At 48.5% G+C, this 21698-nt stretch overlaps 1 protein-coding gene across 1 annotated transcript in view; it reads right to left on the bottom strand.

The window, feature by feature from the left end:
- The window catches only part of GABBR2 (gamma-aminobutyric acid type B receptor subunit 2), a 348859-nt gene that overhangs the window by 232149 nt on the left and 95012 nt on the right, over positions 1-21698 (bottom strand). Inside the window, exon 2 of the mRNA XM_041763142.1 lies at positions 6648-6785. Coding sequence (XP_041619076.1) covers positions 6648-6785 — 138 coding nt within the window. The remainder of the gene's footprint in view (positions 1-6647; positions 6786-21698) is intronic.

Here is a 21698-nt window from a genome sequence, read left to right as displayed (position 1 = left end):
GACAGGCTCTGCGGGATACGGTTCTTGACGAAATAGTGTTTGCGTTTTCCTGCGAGCAGCCCTTTATCCCTTCAGGAATCTGACTTTATTTTCATCAGCAAGACTATTTCTGTCTGCTGGCTGAGGCAGCTATCACCTAGCTCCCAAGAAGGAAGGGGTTTTGTCCTGGTCTCTGAGGATGTCAACCCCCTCTCTCTGCAGCTCTTGTCTCTTCCCTGGGGCTCTGCCTGCATTTCTGGGTTCAGCTGCCCTGCCTCTATCCCCCAGCCCAACTCGGCTCCAAATTCTCCTGCCTTTTCTCCCGCCCCATGCTTGCAGAAAGACAGCCTAGGCTGGGTGGAGGTCAGCAGAACTGGTCGAGCAAAGTAAACTGGTCAAAAGCAAACCCCCTTCAGAATGCTGAGGGGATCTGAAAAAAAGTGTCAAAGGACAACATGGGGTCCAGAGACGGGACAGGTAGGCTGAGCCTGAGCTGGAGGTCTTTTGCAGTCTCCCCTTCACTTTCCTATTTACCAAGGGACTGCAGGTGGAGAACCACTCTGGGTCCCTAGGGTCTGGCAGGCTCTGATGATCTGATGATCCAGACCGAGGCCTAGAAGGCAGGCATCCAGCCCCCTGTCTGCAAGCAACCCCCCACCCCCGCCGGACCACTCAGCATGGGAGCCAGGCCGGCGCCAAGCCCGGGTACGAGGCTGAATGAGAGCAGACCCAGACCCAGACCCTGACCTCAGGCAGCTCCAGGCCAGGCCGGACGCAGGCACAGGGCAGCACACACCGTGGCAGGGTGGGTGTGGGTGGGATGGCACAGAGAAATGGGGGAGGAAACGAGGCAGCAGACCACAGCAGAAAGCATGAGCATAGGAGCATGAAGGAGCAGGAGGTGGCAGGGGAATAGGGGGGTGACAACGGAGCACCCTCTGGCCACACCTGGGACCACGGGCTTTGTCCTAGTGGCCCTGGGATATTTGCCCTGCCGTCTCCTCCATGCCTTCCCAACAGGGGCAGCATACACTGAAGTTCTGAAGACCAGGAGCACTCCTTAGAGTCCCTGGTGTCCTAGTCCTTAGAGTCCCAGTGTCTGGGAGGTGAATGTGCCTCAGAGGTCACCCGGCCTCGCAAGACTCCAAGAACTAATTGCGTCTAAGTTGCCTGAGCTGTGAGCACTAAAATGGCAGCCAGGGTGACAAGTGGGTCTGCAGCCCTCAAGGCATTTGCTGAATCCTTTAACCTCGACTTGCTGAGTAGAGCCCAGGAATTTGCACTAACACAAGCACATCCTCAGCAGCCCCCGGCCCATAAGTGACTCTTACAATATAGTCTGAAAGCCTGCAACCTGGTCTATGCTTACTCTCTCTATTAGATCTCCCCAGCAGCATTCCTGGGTGAGACTAGAACATTCGGGCAACGTCAGGCAACAGGGAACCGCCTACTTCACAGCCAGGCAGCCTGCCCCCCATGTTGGATGCCTCCTGCAATAAGGGCTTGCCTGCAGGGAGTGGGGGCTCTGCTCCCCACTAACTTCAGCCATCCCTCCCTGGTCTCCCCACCTACGTCACAGAGAACCAGCAACATCTCTCAAAGAGCCACACAGCTCTGGAGACAAAGACTCCTGTGTGTTCTCCTGTCTGAACGTGCTGTCTCCAATATCCAGGCCCCACCCCTTCCCAGATGCCCCCTGGCCTATGCCCTGATAGGCCCTGCTAGTGAGGCCCAGCTCTGAGCTCCCCAGTGGCAGTGTCTGACCAGATCAGAGAGGGACAGAGCTTGCATGTCACAGCCTGGACTCTAAGAAGGTGCTCGCATCTAGTTGGAGGAACTGACGCTCCCAGTGGCCAAGTGACTCACATCATGACTTAAACAATATTAGCCTCTCGACGCAGCGACCATGAATCAAGAAACCCAGCGAAAGGCAAAAGTTAAATTTAACCGATTTTGGCACCAGGCTGAATTTTCACCCCTCTGTCGCGCGAATCCCTATTTTTGTAGCACCAGGAAACAGAAACAACTGATTACACATTCCAGGCCGTCTCTGTCCAGCAAGCATTGTTCCCCCAAAGGGCAGTCAGAGCTCCTTTTCAATTACACAAATTACATGCATTTTCCCATTTGCGAAACTGTGTTTGGGAGCCCAGTTTTGAATAAGTTAAGGGATTCATTGAATCCCTTGAGTGATTGTAGGACGCTCCTCCAGCCCTTCCTCCATTTCTACAAGCCAGCTCAGCCTCTTGGAGATGGGGAGGGGGTTGGGAAGTCCCCAGAGTCTGTGCTCCCTGAACGTGGAGGGAGGCTGAAGCTTCAAGGCTACTCCTTCTCGAGATCCTGATCTCTGTTGCCCCACTCCCCTTGGCCGGCTCCACAGCCTGGGAGAAGTTAACTCTCCTGGGCTCATCCTGTGATTCCATCTCCTAGGTCCCTGGAGCTCTCAAAACTGCTGGTTACCATCCAGGTCCCAGCCCCTGGGTGCCTGCTGTCGGTGTCAGCCAGAGCCCTGGACCTGGTGCAGCGTCCAACAGCAGATGCCTGGGGTGGTGCTGGACTGCGCGTGTCTGGAGCAATGCAGAATGATCCTGCTGAGATGGGGACGGAGAATCTGCATTCCCCCGAGTCCTCCACCTCCCCATGGTCATGTCCACGCAGTGACGAAACTGTTGCTGTGGAGGCTTCCAGGCTCTGCAGCCTGTGCCCTATACTTAGCTCAGTTCAGTGCTCAGTGAGGACCTACTGGGTGCCAGGCCCTGTGCTAGGAACTGGGAACTAGAGGACAAAGACAATGGGGGGGCCCTTCCCCCCAAGAAGCTTATACTCCAGTAGGAAACACCTGGATATAGAATAAGCCATTTCCCACAAAATGTGATGCCTTTAATGACAAAATACTAGCTGCAACAGAAGTGACATAGAACTACGTTTCCCAATCTTCTTTTTGCCTTTACTCTTCTAAGCAGCACTCATAGACATGTTTTCCTAACCATGCCCGGCTCATGAAATTTTAACAACACAGATACTATAAATCTTACATACTGTATGTTTTTCTGTGCTTTGTACATAAAAAGAATAGGATATTTTGCCCCCTTTCCCCAAAGATTAATTCACACCGGCTTGCAGGAGATGGCCTTCACAGAGCAGGCTTTATTTAGGAAGGAGCAATTTAATTTGCTTTGGGTCTAGGGACTGGAGGCACACAAGGAAAGGGATGAGGGAAGGCATCACAGAGGAAGAGGTACTTATCCAGGGTTTTGAAGGATGAGCAGGAGGTCCTTGAAACAGAGGAGGGACTCAGCATGAAGCCTCCTTTGCTGGGCAGCATGAGGTCTGGCCTTCTTTCCAGAACCCCTCCTTCCTATGGTAGTCAACCTCCAAGATGGGCCCCACTGATTCTCACCTCTCACTGCAGCTTGTATAGTCCTCTTGCATGCTAAATAGGAGCTCATTTGCATGACCAATAGAATAAGGTATAAGTGACAGTATGCAACTTCCAATGCAAGGTCCTAAAAGACTCTGCTACCTCTGCCTGGGTCCCCAGGTGAGTTGCTTTGGGAGAAGTCAGTTGCCATGCCATGAGGGCACTCTGGCAGCCCGATGGAGAAACCTGCATGGCGAGGCATCAACCTGCCAGCCCTATGAGGGAGCCACCTTGGGGGCTGATTGTCCAGCCCCAGTCAAGCCCTCAGATGATGCTAGACCATGGTCTCCAAATCTTTCAGCTAGACCGCAAATGTCAGAGAGCCGACATAAGCCATTCTCTGGGTCTGCATTCCTGACCCACAGAAATAATGAAGTAATGATCACTGTTGATTTAAGCCCCAATTGTAGTTTGGGCATGACTCATTATGCGGCAATAGTTAGCACAATCCCCATTTCATAATCCAGTCTCCTGTCTGGTCTACTTCTCTAAGCCAGACACCTGTCTTGCTCATGCTAAGGCCAGACAGCTCTGGCTGGCAAGTTGGGAGTTCCCAACGTTATACTCACTCCTGCAGCTCTTCAGAGACTTCTGAGGGTCAAATCATTCCAAGGGAGACTATGAAAAGGTCAGGAAGCTCCCTGGATTCCCCTCTAGGAGGAGGTTCCCCAGGGAACCTGACCTGCCATGCTGAGCAAAATGTCCATCTGCACACAGGTCTTTCCATCCTCCACCTTCCTCCCTCCCTCCACCCCTCTGCTCACTCAACAGACACAGAATGAGGTCTGCATAGTGTTAAGGACAGGAATAAACAGGAGTTAAGTCAGGCCCAGGTTCCATCCTTAAGGAGTTTACAGCCCTGCTAAACATCGTCCCACATCTGCAACCCCCTAAGAGAGCAACAGGCAGAGGGGCCCGAGGGGTGGGCTAAGTATGCGCCATGCTAGAAGTAAATGCAGGGAAGTGAGAAAAAGAATTTCTAGAGGAGCTACCTTAGAGTATACAGTAAAGACAGGCTGCATTTAAGCTGGGTCTCTAAGAATGGGTGACAGGGCATGGGAAGAAGGGGGCATTTTGGGGAGGGGGGTGGGAACAGTGAGGGCGGAAAGACCCAGAATTATGAGGAGTCGGGGTATTCAACTCAGGGAGCAGTAGGAGGCAGGGCAGGGGGTAGCAATAAAACAAGAAACACTTAGCACTTAGGATGTGCCAAGCTTGGCTCTAATCACAGTTTTATCACTGAAGCCATCCAGCAGTCCTATGAGGTCAGTCCTCTCACTCCCCTGCTTTTATAGGAGATGGGCTGGGGCTCAGAGTGTAGTGAGTAGGGAGTGTGGTGTGCTCCTCAGTATTCAGGAAGGGAAGCCCAAGCACAGAGAAAGGGACCTGACCAAGGTCTCGCGGCTGTTTGCAGGCACCACAGGGCTTGAAGCCAGGTGAGCGGTGCTGGTTGGGTTGGCACCCTAGCATGCCAAGCTGCTCTTCTGGCCTCATCTCCTGCTGTATCCACCCACATTCAGCATGGCCCACTTTGGCCACGGCGAATGACTCACTGCTTCCCAGGCCCACACACTCCCCCCACCTCCCACTTCTGAGCACCCCATTTCCTTTGCCAGCAGTGCTCTCCTCCATGGCTCCAGCTGTCCAGTGTCCTCGCCTCCTCCACAGCCAGCTCCACATCTCTCCTCTGGGAAGCCTGCCTTGCCCCTGGGCCAAGTGGGTGGCCCTCCCTGGGACCTCATTCCTTCCTCATCATATCTCAGCAATGGGTAGCTCTTGCCTCCCTCTGGGCTGTGAGGTCAGGGTTCTACCCCTAGCATGGTCAGGCTCCTCTGGCCTCCTCATTCTCACCCTGGCTCCCCACTGACCACGCTCCTGTCCCACTGCCCCACTTCTCTGCTTCCTGAATGAACCAAGTTCTTTCCCATGGGCCATCTGCATCTACTATTCCATCCACCCAACCAGCTCTTTCTCACCCTTCAGGTCTCCACTCAAATGTTGCCTCCTCCAAGAGGCACTCCTGACTGCCTTGGGGCAGTCACCACTGGTCCCATCACTCTGCTTATTTCTCTCCTGGCTGTTTCCTACCACAGTCTCAGCTCAAGACTACCTGAGTTTAAATCCTTGCTCTGTTACCTATGCACTGTGGGTCCTTGAACAAGTCACTAGGCCTCTGTGTGCCCGGGTTTTCTTATTTATAAAATAAGGATGATAACAGTGCCTGTAGCACAGAGTAGCATAAGGATTGAATTAATGCAAATAAGTGCTCACAGCAGTGTCTGGTACGTTGTGAGTCTGGCACATGCATCACACAAGCGTTAACGCTCAGTATCATTACTTGTTTACTGGTTTACTGCCTGGCTGCCTCTTAGCATGTAAGCTCTGCAGGGGAAGAGGCAGGCCCTAGCTGTCCCGCCAGCACCATAGCTCCAGAGTTTACCAAAACTCCAGGAGCATAATGAGCTGCTCATTACATTTGTTGGATGGATAGATGGGTGGATGATGGAGGGATGGCTGGATGGATGAAGCAAAGATGTAAACAACCTACATGGGCCACCACTCATTCTTGGTGGTCACATCTTTCCATGCTCTTCTCTCTTCCATCCCAAATAACAGCTAGCACTAGTGAGCTTCGCCTACATCAGACCATCCACTCACTGGCTGGATGGTGGATGGTGTATAACATTTGCCAGTGTAAAGAGTGAATACTGGCCAGGAGCCCCAACAAAGGCTTACATGAGAGAAGAGGCAGTCTTGGTGGACAGGAAAACTTCAGGTTGGGGGTAGGGGGGGTTGGCAGTGAGTAGATAAAGGCCCATCTGATTAGGGAACACTGAGAGCAGGGCTCGGAGGCCTGAAAGTGCAAGATGCCTTTGAGGAAGGGTGGGTGGTTGGGAGGGGCTGAGGCATAGAGTGAGTGGCAGGTCAAGAGAGGATACTGGACAAGCAGACTGGCTGGACGTTGGTGGCACTGACAGAGTCAGGCTAGGGAGTCACTGAAAGATTCCAAACACATAGTGGAGGTGGTGGGGCTACCCCATAGAGACCCACCATGTCGGCCATACCATGACAGGCCGAGGGTCAGGCCAGGAGTCAGGGCAGCAGTGGTGGCGGACAATCAATCATCCAGGGGAGAGTTGAGGAGGCCTGAACAGGCAACTTAAGAGCTGTGTTGCACAAGAAAGCATTCCTGCAAAAGGCTGGTGGCCAAAGACAGCCCTTCAACCAAAGGTGACCCGGACCTTACCTGCACCAGATTCCAGCCTTGGAGGGACTCCGCGATGATGGATGTAACGGACGGACAGACTCCTCCAAACACCATCAAGTGGTTCGGCCCGTATTTTATTGCATCGTAGAAGGCTTTCAATCCTTTTGCATTATCACACTGGAGAGCAACAGACAGAAAGAATAGCCCAAATTAGAAACGGCTTTCCCCAGGGACAAGGGCCCAACGGCGGATTCACACAAACAAATTTCCTCATCGGAAACCTGCTGGGTTTCAGCTCCCCCATCGAAAGGCCTCTCTCTAAGCCAGCCCCGAGCCCACGCTACAAGCTCAGAGTGTGATGTTGGTACCCTCCATCCTGGCTCTCCTCCCACTGAGCACCCTCCCTATCCAGGATCTCTGGCTCTCCAGCTATCTCCCTGCAGGGCACATTGAGGAAAGGGCCCCTAAATGCCTCACTCTGGGGTCTCCCCCTTCTTGGGGTCATTTACATGTTAAAAGAGGACAAATCTACACCCATTAGAATGGCTACTATTAAAAACACACAAAATGGTTAAGTGTTGGTGAGGATGTGGAGAAACCGGGATGCTGGTAGTTGCTTAGGTAGGAATGTCCAATGGGCAGCTGCAGGAGGGAAAGCACTGCAGGTCCTCAAAAAGTTACACAGGATTACTGAACAAGCCGGCATGCCACTTCTGGATAGACAGCCGGAAGAACTGAGAGCAGGGACTCCAAGAGGTGTTTGCACACCCATGTTCATAGCAGCACTATTTGCAATAGACAAAAGGGGGAAACAACCTAAATATCCATCAAGAGACGATTCCAAACATATACAAAATATGGCATATACACACAAGGGAGTATTTTTCAGCCTTAAAAAGAAAGGAAATTCTGACATGTGCTACATCACCGATGAACCTTGATGACATTATGCTAAGTGAAATAAGCCAGACGCAAAGGACACGTAGTGTATGATTCCACTCAGAAGAGGTCTCTAGGGTAGTCAAATTCATACAGACAGAAGCAGAATGGTGGCTTCCAGGGGTTGAGGGAGAAGGGAATGGGGAGTCAATGTTTAATGGGCATAGAGTGTCACTTTGGGAAGATGGAAAGGTTCCGGAGATGGATGGTGGTGATGGTTGCACAGCCATTGAATGTACCTAATGCCACAGCTGTGCACTTACAAATGGTTAAAAGGGTAAATTTTATGTTATGCTTATTTTACCACAATAAAAAAAGAAGGAAGAAGAGGAGGAGGAAGAGGGAGGAAGAAAAGAAAAAGGAAGAGGAGGAGGAGAGGGAGGAGGAGGAGACTCTAGAGGGAAGAGTTTGCTTAGCAAACACTTGCCAAGCGCAGTTGTGTTCAGTCTGGGCTGGGTGCTCAGGTAACATACGAGTTGGATCCAGCCCCCTGCCCAGGTGCTCACATCCTAGAGAGGAAAACTGAGCCCTAAAGCAGATCCCGGTGACCCAGTATGGAAACGAACAAGGACAAACATCCTCAAATGTAGGGAGTTGGGACTCAGTTCCACCTCCATCTCTGTCATTCAAGCCGCCCTGTCATCTCTTCCCTGCACAAAGTCACTGGCGCCTCGCTGGACTTTTCGCCCTCCCTGGGGCCTGGAGAAGCCTGCTTACCACCCAGCCACTGTCGGAGGGTTCTTTGTAAAACATAAACCTGTCCTTCTGACTGTCCTGCTCTCCGCACACTTCAAGCCCAACCTCCTAGCAGGATGTAAATCTCAAAAGGTTAAAAACATAATTCTCATGAAAACTGGTAGTGGGTACATGTCAACCTTTTGTTTAACTCATTAATAAAGGGATCTGCAGGAAGACAAAGTGGATTCAAAAGAAAACTTGAGAGACAGGGATTTTTATAGTGAATGGAAAAATAAGAAAGGTAAAAATAAGTAATGTTGCCAAATCAGATACAAAACTAGTTAATGTCCTACGGGGCAATAAAAATAACCTTTGGGGACAGAAAAGAAAATCACTAAAGACTGGCACATCCTGTCAGTTTTAGAGAATTGTAAGGTATCTGGGGCTAAATTCCCCCAGTCATATGACTCGTAGGCAGGGCAGCTAGAAAAGACTCTGCTAGGCTAAATAATAATTACTCTGTATTATTTACAAGTTTAGTACCAGGGTCTGAACCCTCCCTGTCATCATGGATACAAGAAGCCACAGGCCCAACCTGCCTCCCCATGCTGACCTGATTTCCCTCCACTCTCTCCCTGGCTCACCAACTACAGCTCACCAGCCTCCTCTCTGCTCCTTGAAACACAAAGCAATTTCCTTCCTGCCTCTGGGCCTTTGCACTTGCTGTTTTCTTTGCTGGGAACAATATTCACTTGGTTCTCGGCATGGTTCACTCCTTCTCATCATTCAGGTCTCAGCATAGCTGTTACCTCCCAGAGACGTCATCGCTGTCCCCCTTATTCAAAATGTCCCCCCACCCCCAGTCATCCATAACATGCCCCCTCATTTATTGCCCTAAGAAAGTTCCTAATATTCTCTGAAATCATGTTGTCTATTTTTTGTTGCAAGTTGACTGACCTACCAACTAGAACATGAGCTCCCGAAAGCAAAGATTTTTGTCACTTTTTTGTCACTGTTTTCACAGCTGTCTTCCCAGAGCCTCAGTGAGGACCCAGCAAGAATCTATAGCATGCATGAAGGAGCCCTCGGACATTCTCCCTGAGAATGTCCTTTTCCTTCTATGCCCACATCTCTCTACTTAGTTTTGTCTTCCTCTCCATTCTGTGTCTTCCTCTTCCTTTCTGCTCCCTCTCCCTTAAGTGGTCATAACATGGGATGGGAGCGGGTTAGTACTTGCCGCTCCCTCCTCATTTGAGAGACTCTGACCCACAGTGGGTGTCAACAGGGCTGGAGGCACGAGTGTGAGGGGTGGCTGGTCTCAGAGAGCCCACTGTCCAGTGGTGAGACCTCAAAGAGGTGGCCAGTCCCATGGGGCACAGTGATCATGCAGGGCAGGGGTGAGGCCAGGCTGTGGACACCCCAGGATGGCAGCAGAGGGCCCTGGGCAAGGCCTAAGGACCAAGCCAGGGTGCTGGATTGCAGCCTGCAGAGATTTGGGAAATAAGGCCATTTTAAAATTTAAGTGTAATTTTAAAAAATGACCACGCTAAATTTTTTTTTTTTTTTTTTTTGCCAAGAAATAAAGAGAGAAAGAGAAGACGAAATGCAGGAAGGAAGGGGGGAGGCAAAGAAGAAAGATTAACTTCTCATTGCTTCTTGGGGCCCTCCATGAATTGTCCCCGTTCCTTGATTGAAAGCCACACACTCTCCACCCTCAGCAGAACACAGCAGATATAACAGAGTAAGTCATGTTTTAATTGTTTCTACCATGATTTACTGAATCATTTCCCATTTTAATACATTCTTATAATGATTTTAGCTTGTTTTCTAATCTATTGCTAATGACAATGATAATACAGTACCACAAGATTTATCATCAAAGTTGCATTAAAATAATATTAGCAACAATGAACTTATTAATACTTGTTTGCTCTGCAAACATTTCCCTGGCATCTTGTCTGGGCAAAACTCTGTATTAATGATGATGTCCCGATGTCTCACAAATACACCACTTCTGAATGTCAGCTCAAGAATAGGAGAAAATATTTGACAACCAGTATTTGACCTAGAAGAATCTTCTAACATTTGCAACTGTTTATCTGACTCTGTTTTCACCAGGCTGGGTGTGGAAGGCAGAATTTTGGCCCCCGTGACCTGTGCTCCTTGATCTTACTCTCATGAATATGTTATGTTACATGCAAAACCTTCGCAGATATAATTAAGGTTTCTTATCAGCTGACCTTAAAGAATTATCCAGGTGGCCAATGTAATCACACGAGCCCTGAAAAGCAGAGATTTTTTTTTTCTGGTAGCAGGAGTGAAATCAGAGATTCCAACCATAAGATACATTCAGTGTGCCTGTTGGCTCAAAGAAGAAGGGGCCATGTATTAAGAAAATGAGGGCCTCAGTCTTAGGATCAAAAAGAACTGGCTCTTTCCCAGGTGAACCTCCAGTTAAGAATCCTGCCCAGCTGACACCTTGATTTTTGACCTCGTGAAGCCCTGAACAGAGGACCCAGCAAGATCACGCAATGCCTGGACTCCTGGCCCCTGGACTATGAGCTGATGCATGCTTGTGACGTAAACCATGAAATCGGTGGTGATCTGTTACAGAAGCAACAGAAAACTAACACGGTGAAGTAAAATGAGAAAAGTAAGAATAATAGAGTGAGGTTTTTCTTCACGTTAAATGCATTCCATTTAAAAAACTATCCTTAATTTATAGATACTTCCTAGTTTGTATGGTGTTGAAATGTTTTTCTATTATGAAATTAAAAATAGCAGAAGGGTTTTGTTTGTAATGTCCTGATGTGACAAAATAACGTTTTTTTTTTTTAAAGATGTTATTTAGTTGAGAAAGAGAGAGAGAGAGAGAGAGAGCATGAGCAGAGGGAGGGGCAGAGGGAGAAGGAGAAGCAGACTCCCTGCTGTGCAGGGAGCTAGGCTAGGGGCTCCATCCCAGGACCCCAAGATCAGGACATGAGCCGAAGACAGATGCTTAACCGACTGAGCTACCCAAGTGCCCCCACCCAAATAAAATGTTTTTTTTTCTTTAATGTAAGTTTTTCCTCCATGTCCTTCTCCCCACTGCACTCCTTTAGCTTCTACTGATGTGTGCAATCCAAACACGTGGGCATCACTAATCTAGCCAGCCCTGTACCTTCATTTTCAGATGCACACCAAGGAGAAGAAGGGGAGGAAAGGGGTTCGTCACTGTCCTATCAGGATTAGGGGAGGGATTTCACAATTCCCAGTTCAGAGCTTTCTCAATAATCTGGAGAACTCAGCTCAATAGGCAAGGGAGATGCTGAAGCTAGCAGTGTTCTAGAAAGGGCTGTTTCCCCCAGGATAATGCTTCAAGGCCAGGCCTCCTGATTCATTCTGTGGACCTGAGGCAGGGGCAGCCACCTCCTGGGCATCCGGCTCACTCCCTCAGCTCCCCTAAAGAGAACACTTTTATGGGGACTACCAAATAAAAATCACATGCATGTGTCTGTCCCATTTTAGATACCTTTCTCCCTCATCCTCATTTCTGATACTGTCCCTTCCTGCCTGATACAAATAGTGTCCTAATTAGAGGGACTTTTCCAACTGACCAGAGCTGAGTCTTTGAGGAGGGACCAGTTTGGTCATCACGCTCAGCCCCTCGGGGGCCTAGGACCTGGCATAGCTGTTTTAGAGCCAGCAAGCGGGCCTCTGGGCTCCCTGCCTTCACTTCAACCGGCAGGCTCTCCTTGGATCTGTTCCGTCTTTAACATCAAGTTTCCATGTGATACTTAATTTGAGGAGGGGATTCTATTGCCAGTAGCATGAAATGCCAGGAAACCACGAGGGGGATGACCCCAGAGGTCCCCGGCCATGTATGATTTTTTGGTTTCTGGCCTAGGGAAGGACAGGTGAGTGCCCTGCAGGTGAGGCTGGATGCGCCAGGCCACAGCACATTGGTTTGCCTGATAATCAATCACCAAATCACTGGGGGGAATTTCTCTAAATTTGAGTGTCCTGAAGGACTCCCTGCAGACACTTCACACGGCCATTTCATGAGGATTCAAACTTCAGGCTCAGGTGAAAGTCCATTTCACCTGTATTTCACATTCTAGTCCTTCCTGAAGGCTGCACTTGGCGATGCTCCCCTAATGCCTGTTTATTAGCTTCCCTCTTCTTGCAGACTCCAGACCCGCCCCTGCGTGAGCCAGGGAGATGCCAAAGCTTTTCCATTCCCCCCATTTAAGGTGTCTGTCAGATGGCTTTTAGTGAGCTGGTCGGTCACTGGGCAAAACTATCATTCTGAGAAATTGTTTATGGCAAGTTGTCTTTGGGCGATTTGGCTTCTGATGAATTGCTGTCAGAGCCCCTATAAGGGGGGTCTTGAGTCCCGGAAAGAAGCGATGGGTTTTATCAGGTTCTCTGACTTCCCCACCTCCCGGACTAGCCCCCTCCCACCTGCTCACCTCTTGGGGGCATCCTGGGGGTTGGCCTGGCCAGACCTGACCCCCAGAAGACAGGGGAGGTAATTCCATCGCTGCTCACATTCCCATGATGCAGTGGTACATAGCTTATCGAAGGGGCACAGCCTCTGACCTGCATTTCTGCCACCTGGACACGGGCTCTGGCACACGGTTGGCCCTCAGTCACTGCTGCTTCCCCCGCCCCAGCGTCCTGTCCCGTCCAGTATGCTTCCCCTTCGCCCTCTACTGACTTGACTCCACATCTACAGCAGCTCATGGTCCCTGCCCCCAAACTCCCTTCCCTGACTCCTCTCCCGGATGACTCCTCTTTCCTGGTAAGGACACACTTGTCACAGAGAAATCATAATCAGCACATATAGGCTATAAATGAGAATAGATCCAAAAGCCATGCAAATCCATTTTTTTAAATGGAAAAGTAGAACTCTGGAATACATTCCATTTTTCATTTATATCTCATTTTTAAAGAATTAAAATACTTTTTTTGACTCAAAAATTTCAAAGCCAATGTTGCTGAGAGTTAAAATGTAGAAATGCCAAGAAAATGTCAGAGTTAATAATGACCAATCTGAGACTGAGAATTTCTCTGTACAGAATTTCAGAATTGAAGAATTTAAAACCCGATGTGTCCGACCTGCCCCAGATACAAAGTCCTCCTCTGTGCCCCCTGCTCCAGGAGCAGTCAGCATCTGCTTACATTCCTCCAGTGGCAGGAGTCTCACTCCCTCACCAGGGAGCTAAGGTGTCATTGGCCAGCTCTGCTTCTTACAAAGTATTAAAATCACCTTCCTTTTGTAGTTCCCTTTCAAGTTCTCATGCTAGAGCAAAGGTCAGCAAACTTCTCCTGGTAAGGGTCAGGTGGTAAATATTTTAGGCTTTGGAGACCATATGGTCTCTGTTGCAACTTGTCAACCCCTTGTAGCACAAAAGCAGCCACAGACAATACATAAACAAATGAGCATGGCTGCATTCCAGTAAAATTGTATTTACCAAAACAGGCAGCAGTCAGATTTGTGCCCTGGGCCATAGTTCGCCCACCTCTGCTCTGGAACCTTTTAAAATATATTAGTCTCCCATTCCCATGAGAGCCCTTCAGACACCCAAACTCAGGCAGCCTGACTTGACTCCAGGAAATGCTTTCAGGCCAAATGACACTTAGCTCTTCTAATCACCCCTGTAGGATATGGTGTCACACCCTTTCCACTTGTGGTCATCCTCCAGAAAGGCTTCAGAAGGCAGACATTTCTAGGATGCACCCCCAGATATCTCCAACTGTCTGCACTGAAAAGTGACACTAGCTAATACGCATCATGATCTCACTGTGTTCGGCATGGTCCTAAAAACTTCATGTAAATTATCCTATTAGTTACTCACAATACTATTATAAGGTAGTTTTACTATTATTATTTCCAATCTTACAGAAAAGGAAATTGAGCTCCAGAGAAGTTAAATAACTTGCTCAAGGTCACATAAAGGTGAAGATTCCATTCCAGGCAGTGTCGCTTCAGAGTACTGTTTTATTTTAAATAAGAATATGTTATTTTGAAATATTTCATGTGTGGAAAAGAATATATCACAGATATATAACTTACATAAAATATGAAAAACAGTAGTACAAACCTACAGGATACCCAATACATAGCTAGTGTGGAAGCCTGTGTGTGTAGCCACCCTGTATCACCTTTCTTCACCCAAGGGGCACTCCTCATCTGGATTTATCCTTCCTTGCTTTTCTTTATTGTTTTATTACATGTCTGTGTTTCTTAAACACTAGATCATGTGATTGTATTTGTTTTCAAATGTATATATACTTAGAATCATGCTGTAAATTTTGCCTGAAACTTGAACCAAAGACCCCTTTATGGCTCTGCATCGTGTGTGAGACATTTGGATGTTTATTGCTGAACACAGTGGCAGTTCATTTATTTTCAGAGGTGCATAGTATTCCGGGGCAGGAATATGCCATGGTTTGTTTCATCCTTGCCCTGTTGAAGGACACTGGGATTGTTTCCAGTATTTTGTTTGGTTGCTGTTGTAAATAAGATGGTTGAAAATTCCTACATGTGTCATGTGCAGAGCTCCTCTAGTGTCTAAATGTGGCAATGGAAGTGTTAAATCACAGGATTTCCCACATTCTTTTCAAAGTGCTTTTATCCTTTTACACTCCCACTGTCAGTGTTTGACAGGTATCATTACTCCACATCCCTACTAACTTTAATTTTTGCCAATATTGTGAGCATTGATGTCACTTCAATTTGTCTGTTCCTGATTATTAAATAGGATGAGCCATCTTTACATATGTTTATAGGTGTTTTGTTTCTTCTTTGGGACCAGTGACTTTGCCCATTTTTCTATTGGGTTGTATTTTCCTTATCAATTCGCTCAGAGCATGCCTAGACATAATGATAAACAGAACAAAATGATCACCTGCCACATTCTGGGCATGGACTTCTATTAATGTGACCTTAGAATGCAATCTTTGTAACTGGCATCTACTTCACACAGACCTTACTGTCAGTAAAAACTACTAAATCAGCACACACAATCTTGGTAACAAAACACCTATGAAACTTTCTTAGAGGGACGCCTGGGTGGCTCAGCGGTTTAGTGCCTGCCTTTGGCCCAGGGTGTGATCCCGGAGTCCCGGGATCGAGTCCCACATCTGGCTCCCTGCGTGGTGGAGCCTGCTTCTCCCTCTGCCTGTGTCTCTGCCTCTCTCTCTCTCTCTCTCTCTCTCTCTCATGAATAAATAAATAAAATCTTTAAAAAAAAAAAAAAAGAAAGAAAGAAACTTTCTTAGAGGGAGGGGAGAAAAAGACAACTTGATGATAAATGCAGCCAACCAAAACATGATTCAAAACACAGATCTCAGGAACGGAGGCTTGTGGTTAAAAAGAAGCAATTGTTGAGTACTGCACCCATTTCACGTGAATCAGCCAGCAAAGCGAAGACAATAACATAACATAAAACTCAGAAGGAGGAGGAGGAGGCAAAGGAGTCATAAGATTGCAAATTTCCTCTTCTTAGACAGGAAAACTTGAATCGATATCATCTAAAATTGAAAACTGGAGTCTAAAAGCCAGGACTTTAACCTCACTGCATTTCATTGTCTTTTATTACCCTTGATATTTTAGAAATCAGGATTTTCTGTAGTGAAGGCAAAATTGTTTAATGTAGAGTAATTCCTTCTTTATATTTCCTTAGTTTCTTGTGTGGCATTCAAAAAAATAAAATTTAACATCAGTTTTAGATAGCATGTAATAATGATCTCATTTATAAAATTATTTCTATCTCTCTCTCTAACATATGCATGGAGACATGTCTGGAATGAAACTTATCTAATGTTCAAAATGGTGAGATTTTGAATGATTTTTTTTTTGCTCTCTTCTTTGTACCTGTTTTACTCAAGATTTTTTTAAATGCATATATTATTCTTAAAAGATGGGAGGTCATTTTGAAACCAGTAAGCTTCTCACACCAGGCACGCTTTCACAACCGTGTTAAGTCTCTCTCGTCCTGTTCTGGGGCTGACTTTCTGAGCTGAAGAACAGGACTTTACATTTCTTATTGCTAACTCATGTTTAAAATTAGCCCAGCACCATGGCCAACTGAATTAAACACTATCTTGTTTTGCCAGTGAAATTAATTCATTCAGACATTTTCTGAGCCTCTATTAAGTGCTAGGAGAACAGAGCAGGTCCCTGTGACACAAAATTCCTTGAACCAAGTAGATACTCAAGAAACATTTATCAACATATTACATTTGGAAACATTAAGAGTAACAGTAATAACACAGCATTTATTTGTACCAGGTCGATTCTCATTTATATATTAATAAATAATAATCACTTAATCCTCACAACAACCTGGTTGTTTTATTATTCTTTTATTATTCTTATTTTAATAGATGAAGCAATTGAGGGTCAGAGAGGTGAATCATTTGCACAAGGTATTACATGGCCGGCAAGGAAGAGGCAGTCAGGATACGGACTCTGGATCCCTGCTCCAGGGTATCTGGGTTCTGTTTTTCTCCAGAGGCACTCCAGTGACATGACATCCTGCAGCCTTCCTTGCGATCACATGTGACCATCAAGCTTTGGGCAATGGCAGGTGAGTGAGGGGATGTGCGCTCTGCCAGGGATTGGCCTAGGAAGCCACTCCGTGGATGCTCTGTGCTCTCTGTCCTGTCCACAGCATGAGTGGGGAAGACTCCAAGGACCTACAAGTGGGGGAGCTCCCCCAACTGTGAATCCCTGTGGCCATCATGGAAAAGCACTGCCACTCCAAGAGAAACTGTCATTAGGAGGACAGTCTCAAGAGCTGACAGTGTCTGGGAGTCGTGCCCTTGGGATGCGCCCCACTCTCGCCAGGCCACCCAAACCTTGATGGAGCATGGTGGTGGAAAAGGGGCTCACCATTTCCAGCCAGCACCAGTCCACAGCAGGCAAGCTTGGCGTCCCTGGTCTGGCTGGGACTTCCTCAGAGCTACCATGCTGCCTGTACCCCTTCCTACCCACCCATTTTTAACAGGTGTCAGACTTGCCCACGCTCAGAAGACCTGTCCTGCCTTTCTCAGCACTCACCCCCTGCCCTGTGCATTTCCCAGTGCACCTCCTGACTCCATCTGGGCACCTGTTCCCAGAGGCCACGACCAACATGCCCCTCCCACCTGCGCTTGACTATTGACACCGAGCAAGAAATCACCTTCATACATGAAGCCACATGAGTGTCTGTTAGTGCAATTAGCATCGACGAATAAACATTCCCAACCACCTGCTGTAAAAATTTTGAAATGTAAGAAATCAAAATGTCTGGAAAACGATTAGAGAAAGGTGAAACTTTAAAAGGGAGACCAAAAAAGATTACAGGAAGAGGCAGAAAGCAAGCGTGCTGTGCATTTAAAATATTCCCCCTCCCATGCGGGAGACTGATGTCCAACCAGAATTGAAGGGACATGGGCAGATACAGCTCAGATTTGCTGCCCTCTGTCCCCCATGCCCAGCGGAGGGCCTGGTTCCAAACAGGTGTGTTTAGTACATCCTGGCTGCCCAACATTATGCTGCCTGGTGGATGCAGTCCCTGCGGGTGGATACAGCCTGAAATAAGAGTAGTCATATCCGCAACTCTGTCCCAAAGAGCTTATTAACTCCAGCCATCTTGAGTTTTTCACACCCTTTCCTTGGGGTGATGGACAGACCATCTGCTTCTAAAAGCCTCCAGAGAGCCAGACTGTCCATCCTGGATACTGAGAAAAACTGGCATTTCTGTATTCTCCCTGAAGTTGTCACTCTGAATTCTCGGCCAGCTGCAGACTGTGTTATTTGAGGATGATGGAGCTACACAGCTCACGTCTCTCCTCTGCACGGGTAAAGCCGCCATCTCCCCAAATTTACAAAATGTTTCTCAGACTGGTGGATACAAACTGTGTTTCTTGGTTAGCTCTCCATAAGTACCCCCGCAGATGCAGGTGTGACATGTTTAAAAGTCAGGATCATGAGACGTTTGGGTGACTCAGTGGTTGAGCATCTGCCTTTGGCTCAGGTCATGATCCCGGGATCCTGGGATCGAGTCCCACATCGGGCTCCCTGCACGGAGCCTGCTTCTCCCTCTGCCTGTGTCTCTGGCTCTTTGTGTGTGTGTCTCATAAATAAATAAATAAAATTTTTTAAAAAGTCAGGGTCATGAACACGAAGCATGTGTAGGCTGCCTGTCTGGAGGGGTGAAGAGGAGGAGGAGGAGGTATGGGGGTGAGAGTGCTCCTTTCACAGGTTTGCACAAATATCACAAATTGTCAGCCCGTCCCCAGGGGACGGGGGCCCAGGTCACCCGCCAAAGAGGGACCACACACTGGTTGCAGGGCATCAAGCTATCTGCCCCTCTCCACCCCACATATGCCTGCACAATGTGCTTCTCTGAGGGGTGCCCTCACTCCACATTTGCTGAGGAAGGACGGGTGGTGTGAGGGGGTAAGACATGGTCCCTGCCCTCAGGGACTCCTCTCGCCTAGAGGAGGTGAGACAGGAACAATTTGGTAAAATTTGGTGCGGAGCACAGCGAAGGTTTGGATGAGTCACAGAGCACTCCTCTGTTCCAGTAATACTCATGGGGGCGGTGATTAAGAGCCAGGCCCCATGGTAGGTGCTGGGGTCAGTCTCGGCCATCAGGGAGTAAGGAAGAAAATTGAAACAAAAAGCTGTAACACAAGGCCAGGTAAAAGTGGGAACCATGGCAGAGACACAAGTCATGCAAAAAGAAAGGCATATTCAAGTCACACTGGCATTTTCTGCCCAGACTTCTTGGAGGAGGTGCATTCAGGCTGAGCCTTGAAAGGTGTAGAAGACATAGAGGTGATGGGGAGGTACCTGGCATGAGCGGAGTCCCGGGATGGGAAAGGTCAGGGCACACTGGAGAAATGGAGTATTTTGCTTCTGGGGTGGGAGCACAGAGTGGCAGAAGGGATGGGTGGGGTGAGCCGGCACCCTGGGGAAGCTTGGACACCAGGCAGGGCGTGCTTTCTTTTCTTCGGGCAGCAGCAAGCACTGCAGAACTTTAATCAGCGGAGTGCTGAGATGGAAGCCGGCTTCACACAGATGCCTCTGGAGGCTGGTGTAGAGGAAGGAGGCCTCGGGGGGGAAAGGAGGTCAGCTGGGAGCTGGTGGCCATGGTCCAGATGTGAGGCCTGATGAGCTACCTGGCCTAGGACGCCTGGGAAAAACACATGCCCAGAGAAGAGCTCACTTGTCAGGCCCCTTAACGAAGGGGTTCTGAGGCTTAGGCTTGACCAGCACATGACATCAACAGGACCCAGTCAAATGGGTCCATCTCAACAGTCTCCTTAATGGGACCCAGTGATGGGCAAGACCAATGAAGAAAGAAAGAATAAACCCAGCTCTGTCAAGCACAGGTTGCGATCCTGCAAAGGGTAGGGCCAGGCCTGCCACTGCCTCGCCCTGTGACCTCCTCTTCACCGGCCTTCACTTATAAAAAACGAGAAGGTAGAGTTAGCAGATCTATCAGTCAGGAGAGGTTAGGCTATGCTGTGGCAACAAACATGCCCAAATCTCGGTGGAGCCGAGACCCCCAAATCTCAATGGGACATTCCAGAAAAAATTGATTTCTCTCTCATTGATGAGGGCTCAATGCATCACAGTAACTCAGGAAACCATACTGATGGAATAACCACCGTCTTAAATGCTGCCAGTTGCCACAGGAGTAGGAAAAAGAAAATTCTCTAGAGACTGAACCAGCATTTAAATGGAACTCATGGGCAGCCCCGGTGGCACAGCGGCTTAGCGCCACCTGCAGCGGTGTGATCCTGGAGACCCGGATGGAGCCTGCTTCTCCCTCTGCCTGCGTCTCTGCCTCTCTCTCTCTCTCTCTCAATAAATAAATAAATAAATAAATAAATAAATAAATAAATAAATCTTTAAAAAATAAAAATAAAAAATAAATAAGTGGAACTCATTGGCCAGACATGACCCAGGAAAGTCCCAGGGACCACATGCAAGCTGACCAGCAGGAGAGGGGACCCAGGACCTACAAATGACCACCACGGTTCATCTCTCCGATTCCTTCATGCCCAAACAGTCTGTGTTTTGGTCCGAGCTCAAGGCCAGATTTTGGTTCAATTTATACATATCAAACTGACATTTCTTCAGAACTGACCTATGTAACAGGCACCTCGCTAAATTCTTTACATGCATCATCTCTTTCCCCATTCATAATGGATCTCACATAATATTTGCAATGACCCTATGAAAAGGATACCGACATTACCCCTCATTTAACAGAGGAGAAGATACAAGTCCAAGGAGCTTAACTGACAAGCTCGAGGTCACGTGACTAGTTAAGTCCTGATCCCAGGACTCAAAACCAGGCCCTAATGCTCCAAACCCTGCCTCTGCCTCTCACCATCTGAGCCATCCAGAAATGGGGTAAAATGCCTGGGAAGACAGCGGGCTGCCTGTCACTGTGGGTGTTCAAGCAGAAGTCTGCAGAAGAATGCTATAAGAAAGGATTATTTCGCCGAGGAAAGGACTAAATTAGTAAAAGACTTTAATCCTGAAATTCCATGGGAAGAGAAAACAAGACAGGAAAAGTGGGGTCAGTCTTGGGAAGAGCAAGTGGTTTCTCTGGGTTGGAGCACTCCGTGAGCAGATGAAAGAAATGAGAGATGGATTGGAATGGGGGACTGAGCGAGCACCTGTTTATGGGGCTGCACCCTACCTGGGGGCCCCAGTGAGCTTTTGTTTTGGTTTGTTTTTAACCATTTTAATCATTTTTAAGTGTACAATTCAGTGGCATTAAGTGCCCCCACGATGTGGTATGACTATCATCAGGATCTATTTCTAGAATGTTTGCATCATGGCAAACAGAAAAGCTCAGTATCTATTAAACCCAGGGGCGTTCTTAAAAGGGCTTAACCTGATAACGACATCACCAGAGCTGAGCCGGGAAGACATTCCTTCCCATCACTTGAAGGTAGAGAGGCTGGCCAAGGGGATGGCTAATGAGGCCAGCGTGGGGGTCCAGGCAGAAGGCTATTACCTTCTGCTCGTGTCGTGATCCCGGGGTCCTGGGATCAAGGAGCGAAGGCCGGGCAGTCAGAGGGATGGTGGGCAGGGTCAGACGCAGAAAGCAGAGAAAGGGAAACCCCAGAGGGAGAGGGGAGTCTTAGCTTCCTCCAGGCCCCTGTGTGTCCTGGGCCACCAGGATGTGAGCTGGGGAAACCAGGAGACCATGCGGGGCTCAGGAGACGCTGCCGAGTCCAGCACTGGACTGGATGCAGGTGAGGGACTGGGCCAGTTGCCCGCTCCACCGACTTTCCCTGGGGAGCCATATCCAAGCTCGACAGGTCTTCCTGGGACACAGGCCAGAGCTGGCCCCCCAGGAACCCCAGAGGTCTGTGGCCTAACACGGCTCCTGCCTGAGCTCAAACACTCACTGGACACCCGCTCAGAGGTGAGTGGTGACTGCAGGCCTGATGGGATCAACACCCCGTCGGCCC

This window comes from Vulpes lagopus, chromosome 7, assembly GCF_018345385.1.
Source record: "Vulpes lagopus strain Blue_001 chromosome 7, ASM1834538v1, whole genome shotgun sequence".
Taxonomy (NCBI): Eukaryota; Metazoa; Chordata; class Mammalia; order Carnivora; family Canidae; genus Vulpes; species Vulpes lagopus.
Note: the sequence above shows the minus strand (reverse complement) of the source record. Positions and strands in the feature narration are given on the sequence as shown.